Source organism: Onychostruthus taczanowskii, unplaced genomic scaffold, assembly GCF_017590055.1.
Source record: "Onychostruthus taczanowskii isolate IOZ18803 unplaced genomic scaffold, ASM1759005v1 scaffold4, whole genome shotgun sequence".
Lineage (NCBI taxonomy): Eukaryota > Metazoa > Chordata > Aves > Passeriformes > Passeridae > Onychostruthus > Onychostruthus taczanowskii.
This window is the reverse complement of record NW_024501459.1, coordinates 17,156,779-17,180,082: the sequence shown is the minus strand read 5'-3', so window position 1 is coordinate 17,180,082 and position 23,304 is coordinate 17,156,779. Positions and strand designations below refer to the sequence as shown.

At 38.7% G+C, this 23,304-nt stretch overlaps 1 protein-coding gene and 1 long non-coding RNA gene across 7 annotated transcripts in view; one reads left to right on the top strand and one right to left on the bottom strand.

The window, feature by feature from the left end:
• Positions 1 to 3,782: 3,782 nt before the first annotated feature.
• The window catches only part of LOC121340151 (Y+L amino acid transporter 2-like), a 21,729-nt gene continuing 2,207 nt past the window's right edge, over positions 3,783 to 23,304 (bottom strand). The window contains exons 1-11 of one of the 6 annotated variants that reach the window (XM_041412673.1): positions 22,525 to 23,242; positions 22,330 to 22,443; positions 15,538 to 16,055; positions 13,991 to 14,116; positions 11,159 to 11,303; positions 10,172 to 10,295; positions 9,384 to 9,487; positions 9,014 to 9,110; positions 7,890 to 8,039; positions 5,469 to 5,652; positions 3,783 to 4,757 (exon numbers count right to left, since the gene is read on the bottom strand). In XM_041412673.1, the coding sequence (XP_041268607.1) occupies positions 4,666 to 4,757; positions 5,469 to 5,652; positions 7,890 to 8,039; positions 9,014 to 9,110; positions 9,384 to 9,487; positions 10,172 to 10,295; positions 11,159 to 11,303; positions 13,991 to 14,116; positions 15,538 to 16,039 (1,524 nt within the window). In that variant the 5' untranslated portion in view covers positions 16,040 to 16,055; positions 22,330 to 22,443; positions 22,525 to 23,242 and the 3' untranslated portion in view covers positions 3,783 to 4,665. Of the gene's footprint in view, positions 4,758 to 5,468; positions 5,653 to 7,889; positions 8,040 to 9,013; positions 9,111 to 9,383; positions 9,488 to 10,171; positions 10,296 to 11,158; positions 11,304 to 13,990; positions 14,117 to 15,537; positions 16,056 to 21,486; positions 21,597 to 21,650; positions 21,786 to 22,329; positions 23,243 to 23,304 lie in introns of those variants that run through there. The other 5 variants (XM_041412674.1, XM_041412675.1, XM_041412676.1 and 2 more) reach the window with 5 other exon arrangements.
• The window catches only part of LOC121340152, a 7,345-nt gene continuing 5,511 nt past the window's right edge, over positions 21,471 to 23,304 (top strand). The window contains exon 1 of the long non-coding RNA XR_005953266.1: positions 21,471 to 21,591. This is a non-coding gene — a long non-coding RNA (uncharacterized LOC121340152). The remainder of the gene's footprint in view (positions 21,592 to 23,304) is intronic.

Sequence of the window (23,304 nt, the reverse complement as noted above, 5' to 3'; positions counted from 1 at the left end):
AAGAAAGAGGAATGTTTGAACTTTAACCTCATCTTCATTGGACTTGCAGCAGGTTGTTGTACATATATATTATTCAGAATATGTAGCTGCCACTTTACAGTGGAGTTAAGCCTGTACATCTCAGGACTTTTGTGGGGGGCAGGAATAGACACAGTGCTCTGGTTCTACTGCTCCAAGCAGAAGATCTGAAAACAGCAGGCTAGTTTTCGCGAGAGCATCAGGAAGAGGAGTTCTCCCTCTTGTGGAGTCAAATGTGACTCCACTGGCAATTTACATTCTTCTTCCATTATCACCCAGTCTCAGAGATAGACAAGACCTCAGTCCTAAGATAGCAAGAGAAAGATGCATGTAATTTGCAGGATTCCTCATATGATGGCACAATATGGGCAAGAGGAAGGTCTAATCAGAAATAAGGTAATATCACTATGAAGACTGTATTTTGACCTGAATACACACTGTGCATTGCAATAGTTCTGAAATTCTTTCACAAATCAGACATCTGGTTCAGCAGCTTGTCCTTTAACTTATGACCATTGCTATCAAATTTGTCTTTCTTCTGTTTCTAAATTACTCTTTGCACTTCTACATAGAGGAAGATTGATTAGTTTTAAACCAGTACATGCTCTTTGCCTTTTTGTTTTTTCCCCCCCTCTGCATGTAGGTAGAATGTTCTCAAACATCACCAAGCAGGTTTTCTTCCAGTGTAAATTCTTTTTGCCATTCCTCCCTCCCTCCCTCCTACCATAGGTGTGGCTAGTAAGAGGCTGAGATGAGAGATGTGGGAGGGGAGGCTCTTCAAAATGCAATTTATTGTATCCAAGATGTTACAACAGTCCAGGGTCATGGGTGACAGAGCCTGAGCCTGCAGCTGTCAGCTCCATCTGTAGACAAGCCTGAACGCCCTGTAGGTTTGGTAACAATGCATTATATACTTTGCTGAGCATCTTAATACATAAGAACCAATCTATACCTTTACTATTACCTATAGCCTATCATAACTACTATCATAACACTACCATATTATGGTTAATATTATCCAATCACATCAGTTAGTATGTTACAGTTTAAGCTTAAAGTTGTTTTTCAGTTTTTCTTGCAGTGGAAAATGCTTAGACTTTTTTTCTCCTGACCACATTGACATGTCTTCTTTGCTGTGGTATCTTTCTGCTTGGTAAAAACATCCTTTTGTTTCTGGCCAGGATATCCTTTGCTCTAAGTCATAAAATCTCTTTCAAGCTCGACATAATCTTTGCTTTCTTAGTTGTCAAGACTGGCTCAGCAAACCTCAATTTACACATCTATTATTCTTCTATATCAAAACTTGCTTCTGGCTCTATTTCGTTCTCAGATTCTACATTCAGAGACCTTTCTGCCAAGCATACATATCTGTGAAACTTGTCAGACTTGATCCTTCCCAACATCTCCCCCGTTCTGATGAACAACAAAGATGCTAGAAACTATCTTATTCATCATTCTCTGCGCACATTGAAGTGCACAGGGTACCACTACCATAATTACAATTATCACCACTAAAAGAATCAAGCCTACTTTAAAAGTTCTTTCAGCCAAGGTGCAATTCTCCAACCATCAAACAAACTGTCTAGCCAAGATATTTCATCTGTTGTAATTTGGTTAGCTAAATCTGTTAAGTTTTGCAGCTGCTTATGAATAGAAGTAGAATGATCAGACAAGTTCATATAACACAACCCTTCAAAATCTTCACAGCAATGTCCATGTGGTAGTAAAAGAAAGTCAATAGCAGCTCTGTTTTGTAAAGTGGCATGTCTGACTGCCTCTTCATCTGTCAGCAAATCACTAATCATAGCAGAGGTGGCATTTACTTGTTTACTGAGTCAACACCCTAATTTGTTTTAACACTTTCAGTTTAACTGTTTCAATTGAGGAAAGCTGAGGCAAAAAAATACTTATAACAATTGATTTTCCAGAGTTCCAAGGGTGAAAATCACTATCGCAGTTGCCCTCATAATGATGCCCCAAGGAAGACCTTATTTTTCTATTGTTCTTTTTGATTGCTTTTTTGACACTGGGAGCAATTAACATAAGTTCTCCCAGGGCACAAAGGCCACTGTCTAGTTTTGAAGGAATACCTTGCCAAGCCCTGTCTCCACAGATGAGCCAAATTCCTTTAGGAAATCGAATTGGATGCCTGTTAAAATGATCTGTGTGACATTCATGATATGTGAGAAGCTTAGTTTGACACCACCAAGAAGTCATATTTCTATAAACTGGGTGATAAGGAGTAACATAACTAGGTTAAAAGGTTCTGGAAAGAGTGGAAATGCTCTTTACCATTGCTGCCAATACAAAACTCTGAGGAGAAACTTCGACTTTTTGAACATCTTGTTCCCAGGATTTAGTGGTTTTATTTTGCCATGTAATTACTGCTTTGTGTGTTTGTTCTGACCCATCAGTGAAGAGAGTAACTGCATCTAAAGATTCTTCACTGACAGGGATTTCTCTTTGTAGCATAATTTAGCTTTGATCAATTTGTGTGCTGGATAATCTAACAAGGCATATAGCATATCTTCTGACTTTTGCATGCCCAATCAAAATAGGATTTAATTATAGGTAAATAGATGACTTCAAATACGCAACCTGCTATAGAAAGAAGCCTTGGTCTGCCTTTGATGATGATTTGAGAAATCATCTCTAAAGATGTAAAGATTGTCTTTGGTGACCTGTAAAAAAGAAAAACCCATTCAATTATCAACAAAGGATCATTTTGAGAGGAGCCATTAAAAGATGAAGCCATACAGTCTCAGCATTTCTCCTAAAACTGCAAGGAAAAAAGGTTTATCTGGAACACAGCAATCTGCTTGTCTATTTTGCAGAGCATTGGTGATTTTCTCTAAAGCCTTGCAAGCTTCAGGCATAAGAGATCTGGGGGATGATTTGTTGGGTCCCTCAGTGCTTCTTGCTGGCCATGGCAACCTAGTTAAAAGATCTCCTCCAGTCACGGGGAAATCCCTGGGATTATTTAGAAACAAATCTGGTTGTTTTTTCGGGGTTTATTGATGTTGGATTTAAGGTATGCCCCTCATCCTCCAAGGCAGAGTAACTTTTAGTTTGGTCTACCTCTCTTACTGCAGCTGCAGTTGCTGTTTTCTTCCTCTTCCTCCTTCCCGCTTTCGCGGCTGGAGAGGCGGCATGGAGGGAAGTTGTGGGAGGGTTCAGGTGGAATGGTGGGGAAAGGGCACTGCAGCGGGGGTTTCCCAGCAAAGATTTCTACAAGCACACGGCAAGCAGGGAGTAAATCTGCTGCTGTTTTGTTGAGGCAAGAAATAGCATTATATAATTTGGCCCCCATGGAGTCCCAAAAGTCTCTGTTAAAGACAGCTGCAGAATTGGCATTTGGGAAGTTGGTCTCAGTCCATGGTAGAAGATTTTTAAGCTCTTGTTTTGGTAATTTACTTGGACTGGATTTAATTAAAGATTTCCAATGCTGATGCACATCTCTCTGATTGGCAGACATATTCTGCCCTGTTGATTCCCCGGTGCTCACCTGCTGTCCTTGCAGCAGGTGCTGTATGTTGAGGCTTGGATCCAGGTACTGTCCAGCAGCAACAGCTGTCTGGGCCCTGGTCACCTCCCTTTCAGGAGTCTGTTCGTCCTTGCAGGCGCTTCCTTCTGAGTTCACCAGGAGGTCTCTTACTGCTAAAAGTCCGAGTTTTCCTACTAAACTGTGGGCGCCATTAGTAAGAGCCTGAGACAAGTTGGGATAAAGGCTGTCACCCCACGACAGAGATGCAGGACTCCAGATGGCTCTTCAAAATGCTGTTTATTTGTATATGAGATTTTAAAGCAGTCTTGGGTTGTGGGTGACAGAGCCATGCCTACAGCTGTCAGCTCCAGCTATAGACAAGCCTGAAGACCCTTTAGTTTTGGTTACAATGCATTATATATTTTTCTTTGCTGAGCAATTTAATACATAACCTTTACTATTACCTATAGCCTATGATAACTACTATCATTACCATATTATGGTCAATACTATCCAATCACATCAGTTAGTATGTTACAGTTTAAGCTTAAAGTATTTCAGTTTTCTTGCAGCAGAAAATTCTTAGACCTTTTTTCTACTTGCCACATTGGCATGCTTGTTCACCTGTGGTATCTTTCTCCTTTTCCCAAGACCTGTTTCTGCTTGGTAAAAGCATCTTTTTGTTTGTGGTCAACATGTCCTTTGCTCTAGTCATACAACACCTTTCCAACTTGACTTAACCTTTGCTTTCTTAGTTGTCCAGTAACTACTGGCTCAGCAATTGTAAATTTAGACATCTATTGTTGTTCTATATCAAAACTTGCTTCCATCTCTATTTCGTTCTCAGGTTCTACATTCAAAGAGCTTTCTGCCAAGCATACATATCTGTGAAACTTTCTTGTCAAACTTTCATCCTTTCCAACCAAGTGCTTTATAGTTTCAGCATGTTACATGATAACTCACTATTAACAAACAGAATTTTAAAAGGAAATCCTGGAAAACAGAGTGTTTTATAAAACCATCACAACTTAACTGACATCAAACTGATGCACAGTACAGGGGTTAGTGCTCCAGTATGACTGCACATATGAGGAGAACTTCAGATGATAAAAATTGTTCCAGACAGGAGATGTCAAGGCACAATTCTCAATGTTGAGGCAATTCTATTTACTCTTAGCTGTTGTGGGTTCCACGTCTATGTCCAGGTCTGACAGAGCACAGTAGAAGAGCATCTGAACGTACTTCGTTGTTGTAGCTGTACTGGCAAAAATGTGTGACAGAAATTTAAATATATCTTAGACATAAATCCGGATTTTGAGGATTTGAAAACACTACATAGATATTAGGAAAATCTTGAAACACCTTAATCAGTACAATTAAGCATATGTTATAAATAGCTAAAGGCAAAAGAATCCAATAATTAAACTGAAATTCTTGTATAATCAGATTTTCATCAACACTTTCATTGAATTGATAGCTGAATTCAAAGTATAATAAATAAAAATATTAAAGATTTGCTTTTCAAGACCACCTGAATTTGAGGACTGGCAACTACCCTCCAAGCCAATAATTAATTATTTCATTGTTTCTGAAAATCTGTGCACTCCTCTGATTTGGATTGTTTCTTTCCTTGGATGGAAAGTGAAGCAAAGATGTTCTGGTATTTCTGCCTTCCAGGGTATTAAAAAGATTAGGTTTAGTATTTACAAGCCTACATGGCTTTTGTTGGGCCAGCATAGTTATGACTATATTGAGTCATAGTTATGACTAGTCCTACATATTGGACTGTTTTGTACAGGTAAGCATGGTTTTGTTCTCAGGACCATGTGATAAAGCAGATGATCTCAGACATGCCACATACCAAAGCATAGCAAAACTTCATAGAAATAAGGATTTTAGGGAAAATTATTCTTTCCTTCTTCTGATCAAGATTTTGACATGGTTACTGGGACACAGTGTTGCTTACCAGAGAGCCAAAGTAGACATTTAGGTCGTTTTTCAACTGGCAGATAGACTCCCAAATAATATGCGGGAATGCCTGAGAGGGCAATACCAACACCAATAAGGGAATTGATTGTGTCACTGTAGAGAGGCACTATAATCAGGAATAGTGAGCACAAACAATATACTATAGGGAAGAAGAGGCTAAGCTGTGAAGACAAAAAAAAAAAATACAGCATTTGTTAAAAGATGCAACAAACACTCTATTGGAAAAAGTCAGGCTTTGCAGATTAAACTTAGACAGGTCAACAGTAAAAATAGGTACTGAATCTTTTTGTCTGCTTACAGTCAGCATAATTTATTAACTTCTGTGTACACTGCTGAGAGCCTCTTATTTGGTACACATCTGAGCATCTATTTTGTTTTTTTCACACCTGCATAAACTCAGTTCCTTTACAATTAGTAAAAGTTCAGCCTTTGAAAGAGGTGCTTTAAGTAATAGGTAGCTTTCTCTCCAACTTCAGTTCTGAACTGTTACATGTAGTTTTGGTTGGGAACTATCTCTCAACCTTCAATTGCCATCTTGATGTTGTAGAACTAATGGACTGGTTTACAACCATTTTGTGTGGGCACTTAACAAATAACATATCACAAATAAGGAAAGCTGGGTCATGAAGCTGATAAGAAGACTGGAGCACCTTCCCTATGACAGCAGGCTGAGAAAGTTGGGGCTGTTCAGCCAAGAGAAGAAAATTTTGCATGGACACCTCATAGCAACCTTCCAGTGTCTGAAGGGGGACTACAGAGAAGGTGGAGAGGGATTCTTCATCAGGAACTGTAGTGATAGGATAAGGAATAATGGGTACAAACTGAAAGAGGAGAAATTTAGGTTAGGTATTAGGAAGAAATTCTTTACTGTGAAAGTGGTGAGACACTGGAACAGGTTATCCAGGGAGGTGGTGGATGCCCCAACTCTGGCAGTAATTCAAGGCTAGGTTGGATAAATCCTTGAGCAACCTGGTCTGGTGGAAATTGTGCCTGCCTGTGGCAGGGATGGTTAGGACTAAGTGATCTTTAAGGTCCCTTGCAAACCTTGACATTTTATGATTCTATGATTCTATGAAAGTTTCAAAACCCTCTTAATGAATTTATTTTTCACTAATTTTTTTTCTGCCTCTAGTAGTGAGCCTTCTCAAGGGTCCAGGAGTTGACATATGAATACCAGCTAAAATTGGTGAGAGTTTACTGGTATAAATACTTTTCTTTTGCTTATAAATGTAAAAAATGTAAGCTGATGAAAACCATCTGCTACGTTTCAGAAAAGGAAATGGTGTATGTGGAGTTGTGGTGTTGACTGGCAAATGCTGACAGGAATGAAACATTCTTTGTGCAAAATCTGACTGTAATCCTTAGTAGAATCAGAGGCAAAACTGCCAATAAGGCAAGATTTAATCTTTATCTTCCACATATTTTGTGGGAAAGTCTGGAAACTGAGTGTGAACATGTTTCAGGAAAATTTGGTCTGCTATGGAGAATTGGGAAGGATTCTAGCAGGAGGTGCTTAGAATATTTTATGCCTTTGTTTGAACTTTTTAAAAATTAATCAGGATGTGACACTTAAATGGAAAGAAATGTGTTTGTAAAAATGATGCAGGAGTTTAGGAAGAGAGATTGACAAAGAAGAAATATTTGGGGGGTGTTAATTTGTAATTCTCTTGATTTTTACTGCATCACTGCAGACCCAAAATGCAGGTCACGGAGCCAACAAACAGGAGTCAGTGCATGGTTTTGTGTGCCTGCTGTGTGTTTCCATCCTTGCTTCCTGGACAATCGCTGGATTAAAACTAGAAACAGGTTTTAGGCACACTTTGTTTCTGTGCAGTCTCCCCTGTCTAACTGATAGTCAAATGCTCTTCTAAGTCAACCATTAAACTTGCATTTTACTGTCTATGACCACTACTCAGTGGGGGGGAACATTCAAAATATATTTGATTTTTTAAGCTAACTTAACTTCTGTGTGTGCAGAATTGTGGACATTTATGGGCTTTGGAGGGATTTTACTGTGTCTGTTAAATCATATAGGTTTTATCAGAGTGTTAACCTCTCTGGAGCCTCCATCACCAGCTCTGCTATTCTTCCAGGATGGGCTAAAAACCCCAGACATATATTTATTCCTTATTTGTTTTGAAACAAAAATTATTATAAGTCTGAAGGAAAGAAGAATAAATGGTGTATATAATTTCTATCTCACAGCAGAGCTACCAGAACAGATGTTCTTGTGGACTCTAATGGGCTTTGCTCCTTCATCTTGTATTTTGAAAGAATTTCTATGGCTAATAAGTAATCTATAATATTAACTGGTACCGTTATGGTTGTGATATTAAAGGTCATACAAACACATGCATTAGCTGGTTTTTAGAGCTTTCTTCCTGTCTTTTTTACTTACTTTAACAGGCCGTGGTCTATGTGGCTGAGTATATCTCAGATATATTAGTCCTGCAATAGACAGACCCACAAAGAGCCAGTAGTTGAAGCAGTAGTAATTAATGAGGAGGAAAACATCTTCCACAAGGAGATAAAGCAAAGTCATTAAGCCCTGGAGATAATAAAAAACAAAGACTTTTTAATGTGAAAATAAAGACAGAGTAAAATTATAAACTGTCCTGTTTCAAACCTATTTGTATTAGGATATCAGTCCAATCATAAATTGAGACCATTAGAGTAAATTCTGTGCCCTAGGGTTTCAATATCTATTTTAACAGATGAGCAGAAAAAACTTCCACTTTCCATATGAAAAATGTGAATGGTGGTATATTAAGAGAGTATAAATCAACTTGCTAGTGCAAACAGAGCCCCTATGAGAAGAGTCTTCATAATGAGATTATAATTTTTAGTAAATTATTTGATGTCAAACAGGATGAGTATGATAATCTATTCATAAATTATATGTAACACAGGGCAATGGCAGACACCAAATAAAATGCATGCAAATACGTGGATTATTTATGAAAATAATTTCCAGTAATTCCATAATTTATGGTTCCACAGTTTTGTGTCACAAGATCTCATTTGTATAGTGACAGCAGAAAAAAAGTCAACAGGGCTATAGGCTTCCAATGGTAGAAATTTAATTTTAAGACCTTTGTCACTCCTGTTATAACTACAGTTGTAGAACATCAGCCTATGGCAGGGTCAAAGAGATGTCCCTGACATATTCTCCTCCAGTGACACTTTAACACCTCACATTAAAGACTTAAAAGCTCTCGTCTATACCATTACATCTTTAGCCATTCTCTGTTTTCTCAGTAATGCTGTTGTACTTCTCCTTAATATTGTTTGGAGAGCATATGAATGAATCAAGCCATTCTCTTTCCACTGGAAAAAACCCCTCTATCAGAAAAAATAACACCACTCCCACCCCCTCAGTGAATTCTAGAAGTTGTGGGCATATGTAGAAGATGTCTCCAGGGCAGGAGAAGTCTGTGAGAAGTCCAGGGCAGAGCAGGGATGTTTCACCCGAGGCCCAAACCCCAGCTGCCCAGCCAGGCACGAGGCTGGAGCGTTACTTACGTTGAACAGGAGAGCAGGGACTGGTGTGAAGCACTTCACGTGAATCAAGCTCAGACTGACAGGGAGGTGTCCTTCCCTGGCTCCAACATAGAAAAGCCTAAAAAAGACTAAGGAAACTCAACCATAGGAATAGCTTTTTGTTTCCTGATAAAGCAAAGAAATAATTATTTTATTATTCTGTTGTAAGTGCTGCTCTCTTCTCAAGTGGCTTTAGTTTATTAAATGGTGCTATCATGAGAAGACATCAGATTGTAACAGTACCTCCATCATAAATGCACAACTTGGCATGGCAAAAATTACCAAACAGTAGTAAAGAATGCGGATTAATGATTCCTTTTCAATTATTTCAAATAAATCTTCTATTTCATACCGAGATGCTGCAATAATTGATGAGTTTAAGCCACTATAACAAGACATGGCCACTGCTATAGGAATTATCCACTTGGCATGACTAAGGGTTTCACCTCCAAATGTCTGTAACAGAAAAAAAAATAATGGTGAGGCCCACTATGTTAGGCATATGGAGAATTCTGAGAAACTCTCATGAAAACACATTATCCCAAATGTAGTATCATAGCCCATGCTTTTTGATGATACCCAGTAATGACTTAGGAAATTAGAATTTGGAAAAGCTGATCAGCATCAAAATAAAATTGGCAGATACATTAAAACATATTTTTAAAAACCCCCTAAGCCTAGTATTCTGACAAATCCCAACTGTAGTAGTCTATGAATTATCATTTTATTTCTGTATAAAATATTGATAAGGTTTTAAAAAACATTTCAGTGCACACTTCTGCACTGAAAATATTGTTGTGGTTGTGCAGTGTTAAACATTACATACTGTACATTAGAATGATAACAAAAAAACCTGGTTCTCTAACCACCCAGACTTTCTATAGCCCCTTGGTCCTGCTCCTGGCAAAAACATCTTTCCTATGATGTAGTGTTAAGAGCAGGATTTAAAGAGTATACAAGACAATTTTTCAAGAGCATTTTTAGTGGATATATTCTTGATATGCACTTTCTAATATACTGGTACTGTAACATGAAAAAAAATGTTTTAAGCAGCCTTCAGCATGACAGTATTTCAGCTGTTTGCCAAGCATGCTACCTGAAATTTTGTGTCTTTTGTTTGGGTTATGTTCCACAACTTACCACAGCCACTGCATCGCTTGTGAGGAGAGCTGACATGTCCAACACTACATAGTATGCTATATTAGTCAATAAGTAAATGATAGCTACAATAGGCATTGAAATTGCAATAGAAAGAGGTAGGTTCCTGCAAAAGGAAAATGGAAAAATTATTCCATGTTATTTAAATGAGAAGTACTTAAATAGAAGATTGTTCCCAGATTCAAGCATTTGTGAATGTTTCTACCTCCATTATGTCTTGTAATCCATCATTTGGGAGTCATGGGAGTCATGGCAGCCATGCATGAAACTATTCCATAAAAAGCTTAGTTTGTTGTTTGTGTGTCTGTCACAAGTTTAAAAAAAAAACCTTAAAACATCCATACATGTAAATTTAATACACTGTCTGTTATATGCAGCAGTCTAAGAGAGCTCTGAAACAATGATATTTAAGTGCAGACTTAGGTATTTTCCTGATTGTGGCATTTTTTTCCTGACTCATAACCTATGCATGTCCCAAGACAAGATCAACTATTCAGCTTGAGTGGATGACTCAAGCCAACTCCCACAGGGCTGACATCCCTACAGAGGGGAAGAGATTGTATTTGCCCATAAACAGTAATACCTACATCATAAAAGCCATAAATCTGACACAGTCTTACTCTACTGGTGGCAAAAAATGTCTTGGAAAAATAATTCTGCCTAACTGAAAAGAAGCAGGGAATTTTAGAGGGCTAGATGCACCTTTGCTTTTCCTTGCTTTCAGTAGGGATTTCTTCTTCTTTAAAAATTGCAGTCTGAAGTGTAAGATGTAAAATACACATATACAGGTAAATTATTCATTAGTGTGATATCAATGAGCACAATGATCAGAAAGAGTTCTCCTACTTACTCCTTCATTTGAAGAGAAGAGAAGAGAAGAGAAAATAATTTGACTAATCAGAAACAAATACAGAGTGGCTTGTCCTGCCATCACCTGTCAGTGGGTTCAAAGGAAAAGCCTGTGTTTACCTCTCAGGATTCTGCATTTCCTCGGTGACATAGTTGAGCGTGTCCCATCCTGAGTAGGAGAAGAGGGCAGAGTAGAGAGCCAGGGCGATCATCCCTGGGTTTGTTGTGGAGCCCTCAAACGGAGCTCTCAGGTTTTCAGTTTCCCCTGTACAAATGGCAGGTGCCAAGTGACTGTTACATTTCAAGGATTGCAACTCAGAAGGGCATTACACCTGAAGTGTCAGCTAGCAAAAGGGAAATAACATCCCACTGCACCCAGGTTTCATTACTGTATCTAAAACTACACAACTTACATTTTTAATTAACAAACAAGAGAGTTTCAGCCAGATGTTCCCACAGCTACTCTTGCACAGGGAGAAGACAGAACATTTTCATGTTTGTTGTTTGGATGTGACTTTTGCAATTCTACCAGAATTCAGAGTCCTCTCCTGACATTACTGCTGACCCTACCGAAGGAGGGAGCCATACCAAGGGCACGAAGTACCCTGCCAGCCAGGATGAGGCACTTGGCAAACCCAGTTCAGTTTCAGTTCCTGAATCTGTCTCGTATTTCTTCCTGACAGCTGTGCTTTTATTTTCACCAGATGAATTCGTGGCCACTAGAGTGGGATCTCCTTCACAGTTTTCAGTGGGATGCTCTGACCCACAAGGGTGTTTCCAAAACTTAAAGATGAGATTAAAAATCTTTCCTTTCAAAATTCTGCTTTAGCTAAGCCCCATCGGTTGAGATGACAACCTGCAGAATGCTGCAAAATAGGCCAAATGTTAGTGAAACTGCATAAACCTTCACTGCTGTGCTGGAAAGGGGAAGAAAGGCCTTAATGAGATTGCAGAAGGAAAGTCTACTATCTAATGAAAATGGAAGTGGGTTAAGTATTAAGAGAAGACAGAAACATGCTGAAACCTCAGTTAGGAAAGAAAGTCATGTCTTTTTTTTGTAAAATGAAAGCACTGATTCAACTCGGGAGTTTATAGATACTACAAAAGCAATTCAGTCATTGAAGAACAGGAGACTGAACCAAAGAAAAGAAGCTATGAGATGTACACATACTTTGGAGAAGAAAATGGCTGGAAAATAAAGAAAAGAAAAAAATCCAAAATGTTCAAGAAAAGTGTTTTGGTGGTTTTTGTTTGTTTGTTTGTTTGGGATTGTTGTTGTTGTTGTTGTTTTGGGGGTTTTTTTGGTAATGACAGCTCATATTCAAAATCAGATATATTTACAGTCCTTTAATACAAGAAGTGTATCCAAGCACATCAGAAAGAATATGGCAGGGCTAAAACATCATAACTATTATTTTCATTAAAACAGCTGCTGAGTTTAAAAGGGTCATTGACCTGATCACAGCTTCCTCCAGAAATCAACATCATTCCTCCTCCCAGTCTTTCCTGTATTTAAGTGCTCAGTTCTGCTTAAACAAAGCAGAGATGAGACCTTTACTACCATTGCAAGCTCTCAGCATTTTCTGTGCCTCACCATAAAGTTCCCTCTATGCTTCAGCCCTCCCTGAGCCCACAGAGCAAAGCAGAGGAAACAAAATGGGCACTGTGTGGGACCAGAGGGAGCAGCCCCTGGACTCAGCAGCACACCAGTGAGCAGGAGGGGAGGCAATTTTGAAGGAGGCAATTTGAAAGCAAGGACAGTGCTGCTACAGAGGTGACATCACAGAACCACACTTTTGCAGAGCTGCAGCAGTTTTATGAGGGGAACTACTCCTTCATGCAACTGTGACCCTTAAGCAATGCTGCTTCTCTGAATCTTCACGTCTCTGCCCTTAGGGCTGGGTTTGGTTGTACAGGGTTCTTTAGACTTCAACCAGCTGGTGACAACTGACATACAGAGGCAATGGCTAAACCAGAAAGTTTTCCTAAAGTCTAATGTAGCTTTACAGTGTAACAGCTGATGCAACTGCAGCAAGGGAAAGGAGGAGGCCAGCAAACATGGAAAAGAAAGCATGCTTGTTAGGTTTTATAAGCTAATTTAGCAGGAGAAAAAGAAAATTCCTAAACTGAAGAGGGGAAACCACCTTTATTTCAATGGAAGAAAGATAAAATGGCTATGCAATTTAAGACTTTCAAAGGAAATGAAAATGTAAAAACATTAGTAATCTAGTTCTAGCAGCGGAGCTAGAACTAGAGGAGAATTCACTGCACCAGAGGCCCATATTAATAAAATCAAATCTATTGCTATATGCAAAGCTCTGAGGAAGCACCAGAATAAATTGCTCTTCAGCTTTGCAGTGTGTTCAGTCCAGTTATTGCTGACAGGGAGCTGGCTCATCTGCCCTGTGATGCCTTACAGTAACACCATGCCACAGTAATTCACTGAACTGCACTGTTACAGTCTCCTCCTCTGTTTCTAGGAACAAACATGCCCTCCCACAAATCCCAGCTATGATTTACCCTCTCTGGTCCTCTTGTGGGCAGGGTGCTGTGGCTGCGGGGTGGTGCCAGTGGGGTGAGGTGGGGGGAGAATGGTGGTGGGGGGAACTCTGAGGAGCAATGCAATTTCTGTTTCCCTGTCCTGTTATAGGACAGGTAGTAATGCACGAGTCAGACACCGAGGCTGACTTTAACTAGTCAGCAGTAAAGTGATGTTAATGCAGCTGCTATTTGCTATTCAGACCAAGCAGCACAGGACTTGTCCTGAATAATGAACCCCCTATTGCTTAACAAGTCATAAAATACATCTGATCTTCCTATGGCAGACTTTATTGGGTTTTTTCCAGAATAAACAATATTTCATATATAAGTCTTAAAGATCTCCCTACATGGATTTTGAAACTCTTATATGATTCATTTAATAGAATTTAGGTAAATGAAAATTATTCTTACCTTTGCCAATTTTGTAAAGGCCAACAGATATCACCAAGATAAGAGCCATGACTTTTGCATATGTGAAAACATCTTGTACACGGGTACCCCACTTTACATTAACACAGTTAATAAATGTTAAGGAACCTGCAGAGAAAAAGAATATGCATGAAAGGATCACTGGATGTTTAACATCACTTAAGTCATATTTCAAACCCAACTCTCCAGATACCAATACTCTTTCAAGGAGTAAAAGAGAATCAAATTTCCCCACTTCAGGATCACCCAGATTTATTAAAATGAAATACCTGGTTTAAAATTTACACAATGGTTTTCTGAAGAATACTGCTTTCATGACAGTAGGTAAGACAAAACACATCAATTTTTGAACTTTAGGACTAGCTCCTTCTCCTTTTAAATAATTAAGTTTTAATAAACTCAACAAGAGCTGTTTACATGCAAATGATAGTATTTCTTTATATCCTGTATATCAAAAATTTCTTCTTGCTGAGTTAAGCTCTAGTTTTGGTACAGAATAAGGACAACTACTCCACAAAAACAGTTTGCATGCTGTGAGAAGATACTGAATTGAGCTGAGCCAGTGTGCTATTACTGTGTGCTCATGGCTTAGAAGTAGTGTCACTCACATTTTGGCCCCGAGTCTGAAAATTGCATAGCACTTACAGAATCATCTCAAGTCCCAGTTTTAACAGAATCTAACAAAAACACCCAACTAGCTGGTTGCAGAGAGCGGGTGGGAGCAGACAGTTTTCCTTTCCTCCTTTTGCCATATTCTCTGCAGTCAGGTTTGTCCCTCAGCTGGCAGCAGGTGCAGCCAGGGCTGAGCCATGTGCCCATCTGCTCTCACTCTAGCACACAATGGCAACACAGGCAACTTCTCCCTCTTGAAATCTCATGATTCAAAACAGAGATAGATGAGGAGGGGTAATGGTGTGTGTTGGTACCAGGTATGAAGTCCAGCTGATGGAGAAGAGAGCAAACCAAATGTGGCATGGTCACCTGTGGCATGGATCAAAGTGGGCTACTTCTTATCTAGAAATCTTGTTGGTCTTTGCTTCTGTTTCCTTGACCTGCCTGTAATCTATACTTCAGTTTTGAAAGGAAGAAAAAGAGTTTTGTAATGCTCAAAATGAAAATAATTTAGAAATCATTCTATATAGTAAGGGCACCAGCATGCAACCACACATGCTCAAAGAACTTCTTGCCTTCATTTTCATAAATTAATCTGTGCATGTGACAGTGTCCTATCAGCCAGTTAGGCCAGTGAACCATAGACACACATGTACCTTTAATCATCAGTCACAATTTCTCTCTGCCAAATTGTTGTAATTCTCCTCTCCCCTCTAGTAATACCAGCTCCAAACACAATACATCTGAATAAAAGATTATTAGTTATTAAGAACATGTTTTTGATACATAACAATTATTTTGCTAATAATTGCATTCACAGAATAATTGCATTCACAGAATGCAAAGAAATAGAAATTTAGCAAAACCTTCTCTGACCACGTATAATTACAGCTCTTAACTTCTTCTTAACTACTTACATATACACGCAGCTGCAATCAACCTGACAGCGTCATACGGTGGCTCACAGTGGGGGAAAATTGGCTGAACAATATAGTTAGCAAATGTGATTGCTATCACTGCCTGGGTTGTTGGTTCGATAATTAGCAAGGAAGACCAGAGTCTGATGAAGGCCACAAAGGCCCCAAATGCCTCCAGAATATAGGCATAACTGCCTCCAGATTTCATGATGGATGTTCCCAGTTCAACGTAACACAAAGCTCCAAACAGGGAAAAAATCCCACCAAGAGCCCAGATGATCAATGAGAGTCCATAGGAAGCACTATACATTAAAACACCTCGGGGTGATACAAATATGCCAGAGCCAATCATGTTCCCTACAATTAAAGAAACTCCATTTAGTAGTGTGATTTCTTTTTTCATCTGCATTTTTTCACTTGTCTCTGCCATATTGTCCATTTCAGCTTTTGCATTCTCAGTTCTGGACTTTTTATTGCAGCACATTTGCCAAGGGGTTGGCATCTTCAAATCACATTACCTGAAAACAAGAGGAGAGAACATTTTTGTAATGCATGTGGCATCAGAGACACAGATAAGATAATTAACATCAAAGGCATAAATGATACAAAGAACAACTATTTTGCCTGATTTTATCTTGCAGTTCAGGAACAGCACACTAGTGAATTTCCTTAACTTACATGGTTGCATATCTTTTCAATGCATAAATATGAGGCCACTGTCTTTGGTTACAGATTCTGAAGGTTTTGTTAACTCTCAGTTCACTATTATTATTTGTCTTGAATTGTAATTCTATGTTATATTATTGAAAATATTTTAAGGAAGGAGACACTGTATATCTGGAAACATATTCTAATACAGCTAGAGTATCTTCTACAAGAATACCTCTTTCTAAAATTTCTTCTTATCTCAGAACAAATTTTAATTTCATTCTTATTTGTTTCATCAAATGACATTCACTTGAAAACCATTCTGCTGGGGAACACCAGAGAAAAGACAGAAAAAGAACCTCAAAACCTCTCAACTCACAAGATAAATGTTAACATGAGGGGAAAAAAAAAACCTTTTACTGCTGCTAGTGATGAGATTGCTGCTGCAGTGAATAATGCATCTTGGTTAGCTATTAACCTCACTTAACTCAGGAGAAGCCACTAACATTCACAGGGATTGAGTCTGGAACACTCTGTCCCTGGAACGCCTCTGTGGAAGAGAGTCCAACAAAACATGCCTGTAAAAGCATCTCCCTCTGGTGCTTGCAGGACAAGATCCAAGTGTGCTGGGAGCTGGGAAGCATGACCTGCCTGCTCAGCTCCATGGATCAGTCTGCCTTGTGCACACATGCACAGCTCTGGGGCTGAGGTCCCGGGGATGAGGAACCCAGGAGTGCAGTGGCTGCCTCAGCTCTGGGGTCCTACTGATGTACAAGGGTGCTTAGACCAATGGCTAAGTTTTGGTATCTGTCCCAGAAGACATTTGTTTCTCCTTCCCTTCTCCCCTCCACACACACTCTAAAGCACTTCTGAAGATAATTTCTTCAAAATCCTATGACCTAGATCCAAGTTCCCTGAGCAGAACAAAGCTCATCCATGCGACACTAGCAAAACAAAACCCATTTGATTACAAATATTTACCCATTACATTTACACATTACACATGATTCATAAATTTGTGTTGCTAAAACATGGATCAATGGCCAGTTTAAAATAATCTGCCCTCCCCAAACTTCCTGAAAGGTTTACTTTGCTTTGTAAAGTCTGGCTGGTTTAGCAACCCTGAATATATTATTATTCTGTGTGTTCCTTCCCAGCTTTTTTGATGCAACTCACTTTCCTTATTGATCAAATAGAGAACAAGGCCTGACAAGTACTAAAATCCAATTAAAAGATGCCAAAATCTCTTTAAAGATTAAATGCTTTCCTCATCCCAATGGCACTTCCTCTAACCACAGGAACACTGTGGGAACACTGGAATAAAGTTAAATATTAACCCTTGCCAAAAGTTTTCAAGCATGACTGCAGCCTCCCTTTTGTGTTTTTGGCCTCCTCCTCACACACACTCCTGTTACTTCTCACATCATCCCTCTATGAATAAAAAATATCATCCTGTTTTGCAGGGAGAAATTTCATGCATCCAATACACCATTCATATATCTTCCTTTAAATTCCTGATGAGCCTCACCTGTTTCCTTCTGTGTGACAGAAAGGAGGAAAAAATCACCCTCCCCACCCCAAAATACAGGCCAATACTTCCAGAACCTCCTGTCTCCATTTCTGTTCTCGATGGCTATGTGAAATATCAGCAGAAACCCCTCCCATGATGGCAACTGTTAGGAGAGTTCATCAAGACAGTAGCATGCTAAAAATCTGGGCATAATTCTGTATTAATACTCCTTTTATAGCATAGCTGGTTTAAAATGATCCTATGCTTCTTATGCTTGATGTATGATTTTTAAATTTTTTTTTTCAGATTTTTAAATGCGAGCTCTGGCTGTGAGCTGAAATGCACAACTATTTCAGTCAGCACAGCTCAAAGGATGTGGGAATTTAAAATTCAGCTGTCACCCAGGTGATGTTAATGTGGAGCCATGCAAGCAGTGAGCAAAGCCAGGGGCTATCACTTTTCTTGAAATGAAGTCTCACTGATAAGTACAGCTATTTTCCTGTAAAAAAGAATACATCAAGTAATTGATAGGTATGGGTAACTTGTACATGGTATCAAACCTGAACTTGGATGTCTAGTACAGGTGGCCTGCTAGCTAAAGGGAACTTGATCATTTAAACTGGCAATGCTGCTGAAGGCTAGTAGCACTTTTACAGTCTGCAGCTTTCATGACAGCACAAAGGTAAAGTTTAAATTATATTCTGAAGTAACACAATGCTTTGAATATTTTTCTCTTATCTCTTGTGCTACCAAAAGTTTATTTCCAATTTCTAAAATGTGTAACCAGAGCTGTGTAGGGAAGTATTTCTTCCATAAATAAGAGACTGTGGATGAAACCATTATGAAACAAAAACAATTAGAAGAAACAGTTCAAAATTCAGAACTTTGAGACATGTCACATTAGCAAAACCTTTACCCAGACTCTCAAATAAGCCCACAAATATGTATGGCCTGAGAATCAAAGGGTAAGAGATTCAGTTCCCATAACCAAGATGTGCAACCTCACTGTAATTAATTTATATCATCTGAAAGCAGAAATTTTTGAACAAAAAATTTTAAACAGCTTCTGCCTGTCCTTTTCCACCAAGACAACAGTAGTACTTCTAGCAGCTTTGATAGTGCACTAATTTTATTCAGTGTCATCATAATGCTGAAGCAGTTACTGATTTCTTTATTCAGGATTATGTCTTTATTAAATAAACAAGATTCACTGAGTTGTGACTAATGCTTGTCCTCAGCAAAGTTTTCATGCTATTAAGAAAATTAGTGGGATATAGGAAATAGTCTCCTGTACAGATCCCCCTGTATAATAGCATAAGAATAAATGTTTTGTCAAGTGTATAAAGAATTTACTGCTTTTGCATTCCAGGCAATGATGAAAACTATTCGAGGATATGCCCAGTGTCTGTTGTCTAACTCTTTATCTCATTTATAACTTCTGCTATTTTTTCCTACTGAATCTGGTCAATAATCCTGTTCTACTGTTGTCGGTATCACTTCATCCTCATGCTACCATGTCCCCTTCCTGGGACCATCACCGTTGCTTCTGCCTCAAACTGGTGTGCCAAGAAGCTTAAGCTGAGAAGCTTGCATGTACAAGAATGCTTCAATAGCTCTTCTCCATATTTTGGACATTTAGGTCACATTTTGAGGGTGCACATAATCCAAGTGAGAGACAGCAAAAGCTACTAACTGAGAGAGCTTACTGGGGACAATAATCAGAGCTGTAATAAGGTGATTTCTTACAGAAGTGGCCATCTCAAGGTGTAAAATCCTGTATTATAATGATGAAAAATATTTACAAAGAATTTTCTAGCATTCAGAGGGGCTTCCTGGAACCAGAAAGTTTTAATTCATGCAGTAATTAAAAAGCTGAGGTTCTTTGCATTCTGCTTTAACATGATTGGGTGTTGTGATGATAAAACTTTATGGCAGTAAAATTACCAGCACAGGTATTTTAGTAACTCTTGAGTATGAAGTCTGAAGACAAAGCATAAAAGCTTCCTGATGCTAAGGAAGATCCTTGCTGTCTTGGTCCCACGGAGTGGGACAAGCAGAAGGAGCTATTGGTTTCTGGAATCAGTGTGCCTCAGAGGCCACAGCAGGCTGAATGACACAGCTACCAGCACTTGCCTCTGCCTTGTGTCAGCAAGTCAGCTCCGCTACACAACTTCAGAACCCTATTTTCATTCAGGTCTTCCTTTTTCTTAGGCTCTCTCCCAATAAATGGTGGTAAATTTTACTCTCAGGGAAAGCACAATGCCTTGAGAGCCCAGACAGCCATAATGGCCCTAAATCCTTTGTTTATCTCACAGCTGTATAAGCAAAGAGCAACAGAAAGGACCTTGGAGACCAGCACCTGAGAAGTTAAAGAAGACAATAACATCACATGCAGGTAACTCTCAAAAGCTTGTTTCTTAAGCCACTTCCAAAAGTCATACACAAAAGTGAAGGAAGAAAGGACAAGTAGTTGTAAACTAGAGCTGAAATCAAAGACAGTTCTTCCATAAATTACTGTAGGGTTGGTTTGGTAGGACAGGATTTTCTCAGACACTTCCCCTTCTTCAGGGGTCTACATTTAATGAGTGATTGCTTCCTTCTTAAGGAAGTAATTCACCTCTGCGAAATGATTCAGGAAGGCTTGGTCGGGGAAGTGCTTATGTACTTCCATAGGAACTTACAGACTTGTGAAGTCTTACAAACAGCTTCCAGAGGCACTGAGATGCCTCTATTTTTTAGAGCATTTAGCAATTCTCATCTTTTAATTCAAGAAATATTAGTAAATCAATAAGGTCTCAGAGATAAATTATTGCTGCCTTTGGCAGATTCCCTTGGAAGCTGAGGGCATTTAGAAAGTCAGCTCCTATGAAAATTATTGGAACATGCTGGCCATCAGATTTACACCTCATTTCATGGTCTTTTCTTTTGGTGAATTTTTCTACCTGTACAAAATTCTCAATAATGAAAGTGTCACCAATGAACCAGGCAAAGTCAAACCAGCTAAGAAAACTGATAAACTCCCAATATTTTCCAGTGTCAGTCAGAAAATTAGTAAGATTAAGAATAACATTTAAAATTAAAATCTAGGACATTTTAATTATGTGCACATTATAAATCAATGTGCATGTAGAAAGCCATTCTAAAAAGTCAAGAGCAATCTCTTATTTTCTCCAAGTACATTCTGGGCAATTTTCTCCTGCCTGTAGAAGACTGACCAAAACTTAAAAAAACCCAAACATATACATTTATTTTAATAGCTATTGGAACATGAAATCAGATGAGCAAGCAGTTTTCAACATGACCAAAAACGTGAAGTTCAAATTTCAAAACACTACTAATGAGTACGAGCATCAACAGGTCTCAAAGGGAGTATTCATAGCAGATTGTACTGTTGGACATTTCCCAATGAGTAAAGCAAACAAAACAAGATTATGCAGTATGAGGAAACAGCATAAAATAAAATACTCTCAGAAATGATAATACTAAAAAATCAACAGCAACAAAAAATCCACTTTGATCTCATCTGAAGCAAACATTTCTCACTCAATAGGAAACAAGCATATTTCCTTTTGGTTTTCAAATTCTGTGTTTATAAAAACATTTAATGAATTATTGCTTCACATGCTCCAAATGCATTGCTGTGGTCCTAGACTGCCTTTCCCACAGGAGGGACTTGCTCCGCCCCCAGCACTACACTCCCACCCCAAAGCAAATCCCAGAGGAGATTTGAGAGAAAAGCTACTGTAGCCCAAATCTAAGGAGAGGATTAAAAATAAAAGCTAGCAGCTTACCAGAGAGTAGGTGATATGCTTGCTTCCTTTAGCAGAAAGGCTGCTGGAATAGAACAGTGTCGCAGGCTACCGCTCTAAATAAACACTTGTGTTTTACCAGGATGGGTAAGTTAACACCCATATGAATAGCCTCTTCTCTCACTCTCTGTCTAGCCTTGCCTTACCTGCTATTTTTATTACAGTAGCATGAATATTGAAATCAATAAGAGCTTTCAAGAAAGATCTCAGACTCTCCTGGAATTTGGTTTCTCCAAACAGCCTCAGCTGAGGTCATAAGCAGGCAGAAGGCAGCAACTGCTGCTCTCTATTCCTAAGAAAGTTGTGATAGAAGTAAAACAAAAGGAAACTTGGGGGGGGGGGGGGGGGGGGGAAATCCTTCATCCATATGTCACTGAAACCATGAATAACTAATGCAGTCTAATTCCTTCTTGCTGATTTAGAAAGCCACAATGGAATTTTTACTAACACTACTCAAACTAACACTACTTATTCTGGTGGTATAACTTGCTAAGTCAGAAAGTCTTTCAGAGGGCTAGACTAGCAAAGAGTTGTGGTTAAATGAAATTCAAAGGTATTATTTAATTTCAAATGTTCTTCTGTTTGGTTTTTTTTTTTCCAAATTTTCTTCTAAGTTTAATATATGCATTGTTAGATATTAATCAACCCAATTATTTTTCTTATTTTCAGAATTACAGATCTGTGTCTTTCATAATAATTTATGACATGATGTATGAGACACAAAACAGGCTGATCTGGTGTTAAAATCTTACTTTAATTAAATAAGCTTTAAAAAAAACCCAAAAAACCCTAGGATAAAAATAAGCAAAGAAAGAAATTATTTACCCAGTGTACTCAGTCTTCTGAAGTAATAGGTTGTCCTGTGATGTCCTGTAGCACAGCCAGTATGGTATACAGCATAATATCTACTGAAACAAGTAAACATCCAGAAAATAAAATCTTCTTGGCAGAGAGAAAAGTTAATGAATGCAAGAACACTAACCTGGGATTTTTGTTTTCCATGAAGAATGATGTACTCACGTGTCAAAGGGCATCTAGAAGGAGCTGATCCAGCAGGTCAAGAGTCTTGTCACTAGAGCTGAGACACCAGATAAGAGCAGTTCATCAGACTGGACCACTAATCCACACAGGAAAGTAAAATATTTGAATCCAAGTACAGGTATCCCTCCAATACACCTGAGCAGCCCAACTAGAAAAGAAGCAGGAGCATAGAATCGTGTTGCACGTTCCATTCTGTAACCCACGGTGACCAAAAGGAATAATAAAAACAACACAAATCTTTCTTTTATAAGCCAGTGCTCTTCCTGCTTCTTCATTTCAAAGTAACATCTTGTATAAACATGCTTTTTGTGATAGACTGAGACAGCTATACGTTTAATGTTCACACAGAAATGGCTGTGCTTTTTAAAAACCCTATTCAAAGCAGGTTTAGGACAAATTCTTTGAATAAACAGCTTTCAAGCTGTTTTATCTATGAAGGATGAGAGTTCTCTAAGTCTCCCTGCCAGAAAAGATTGCACAATTCCAGCTGCCTGCAAGTGTGTGGTTACGTACATTATAATGTAGCAAGAAGCTTTTTAGCAACAGGATCGTTTTGCAGGGATGTTGTTCCTTGTTGGACAAACAGAGGCTGAGCACCATGTTCTTTACTCAGGGCCTCTGTCATCTTAAAGTCTTTTTATTCTGCCAGGGCAATATTCACAAACTATAGCCTAAAGCCCAGAATGTATATTTTCAATAATGCGTAATTACTTTCACTCTGAAATTTGAACTTGAGTTTGTCCTGTTTCTGATCTGGAG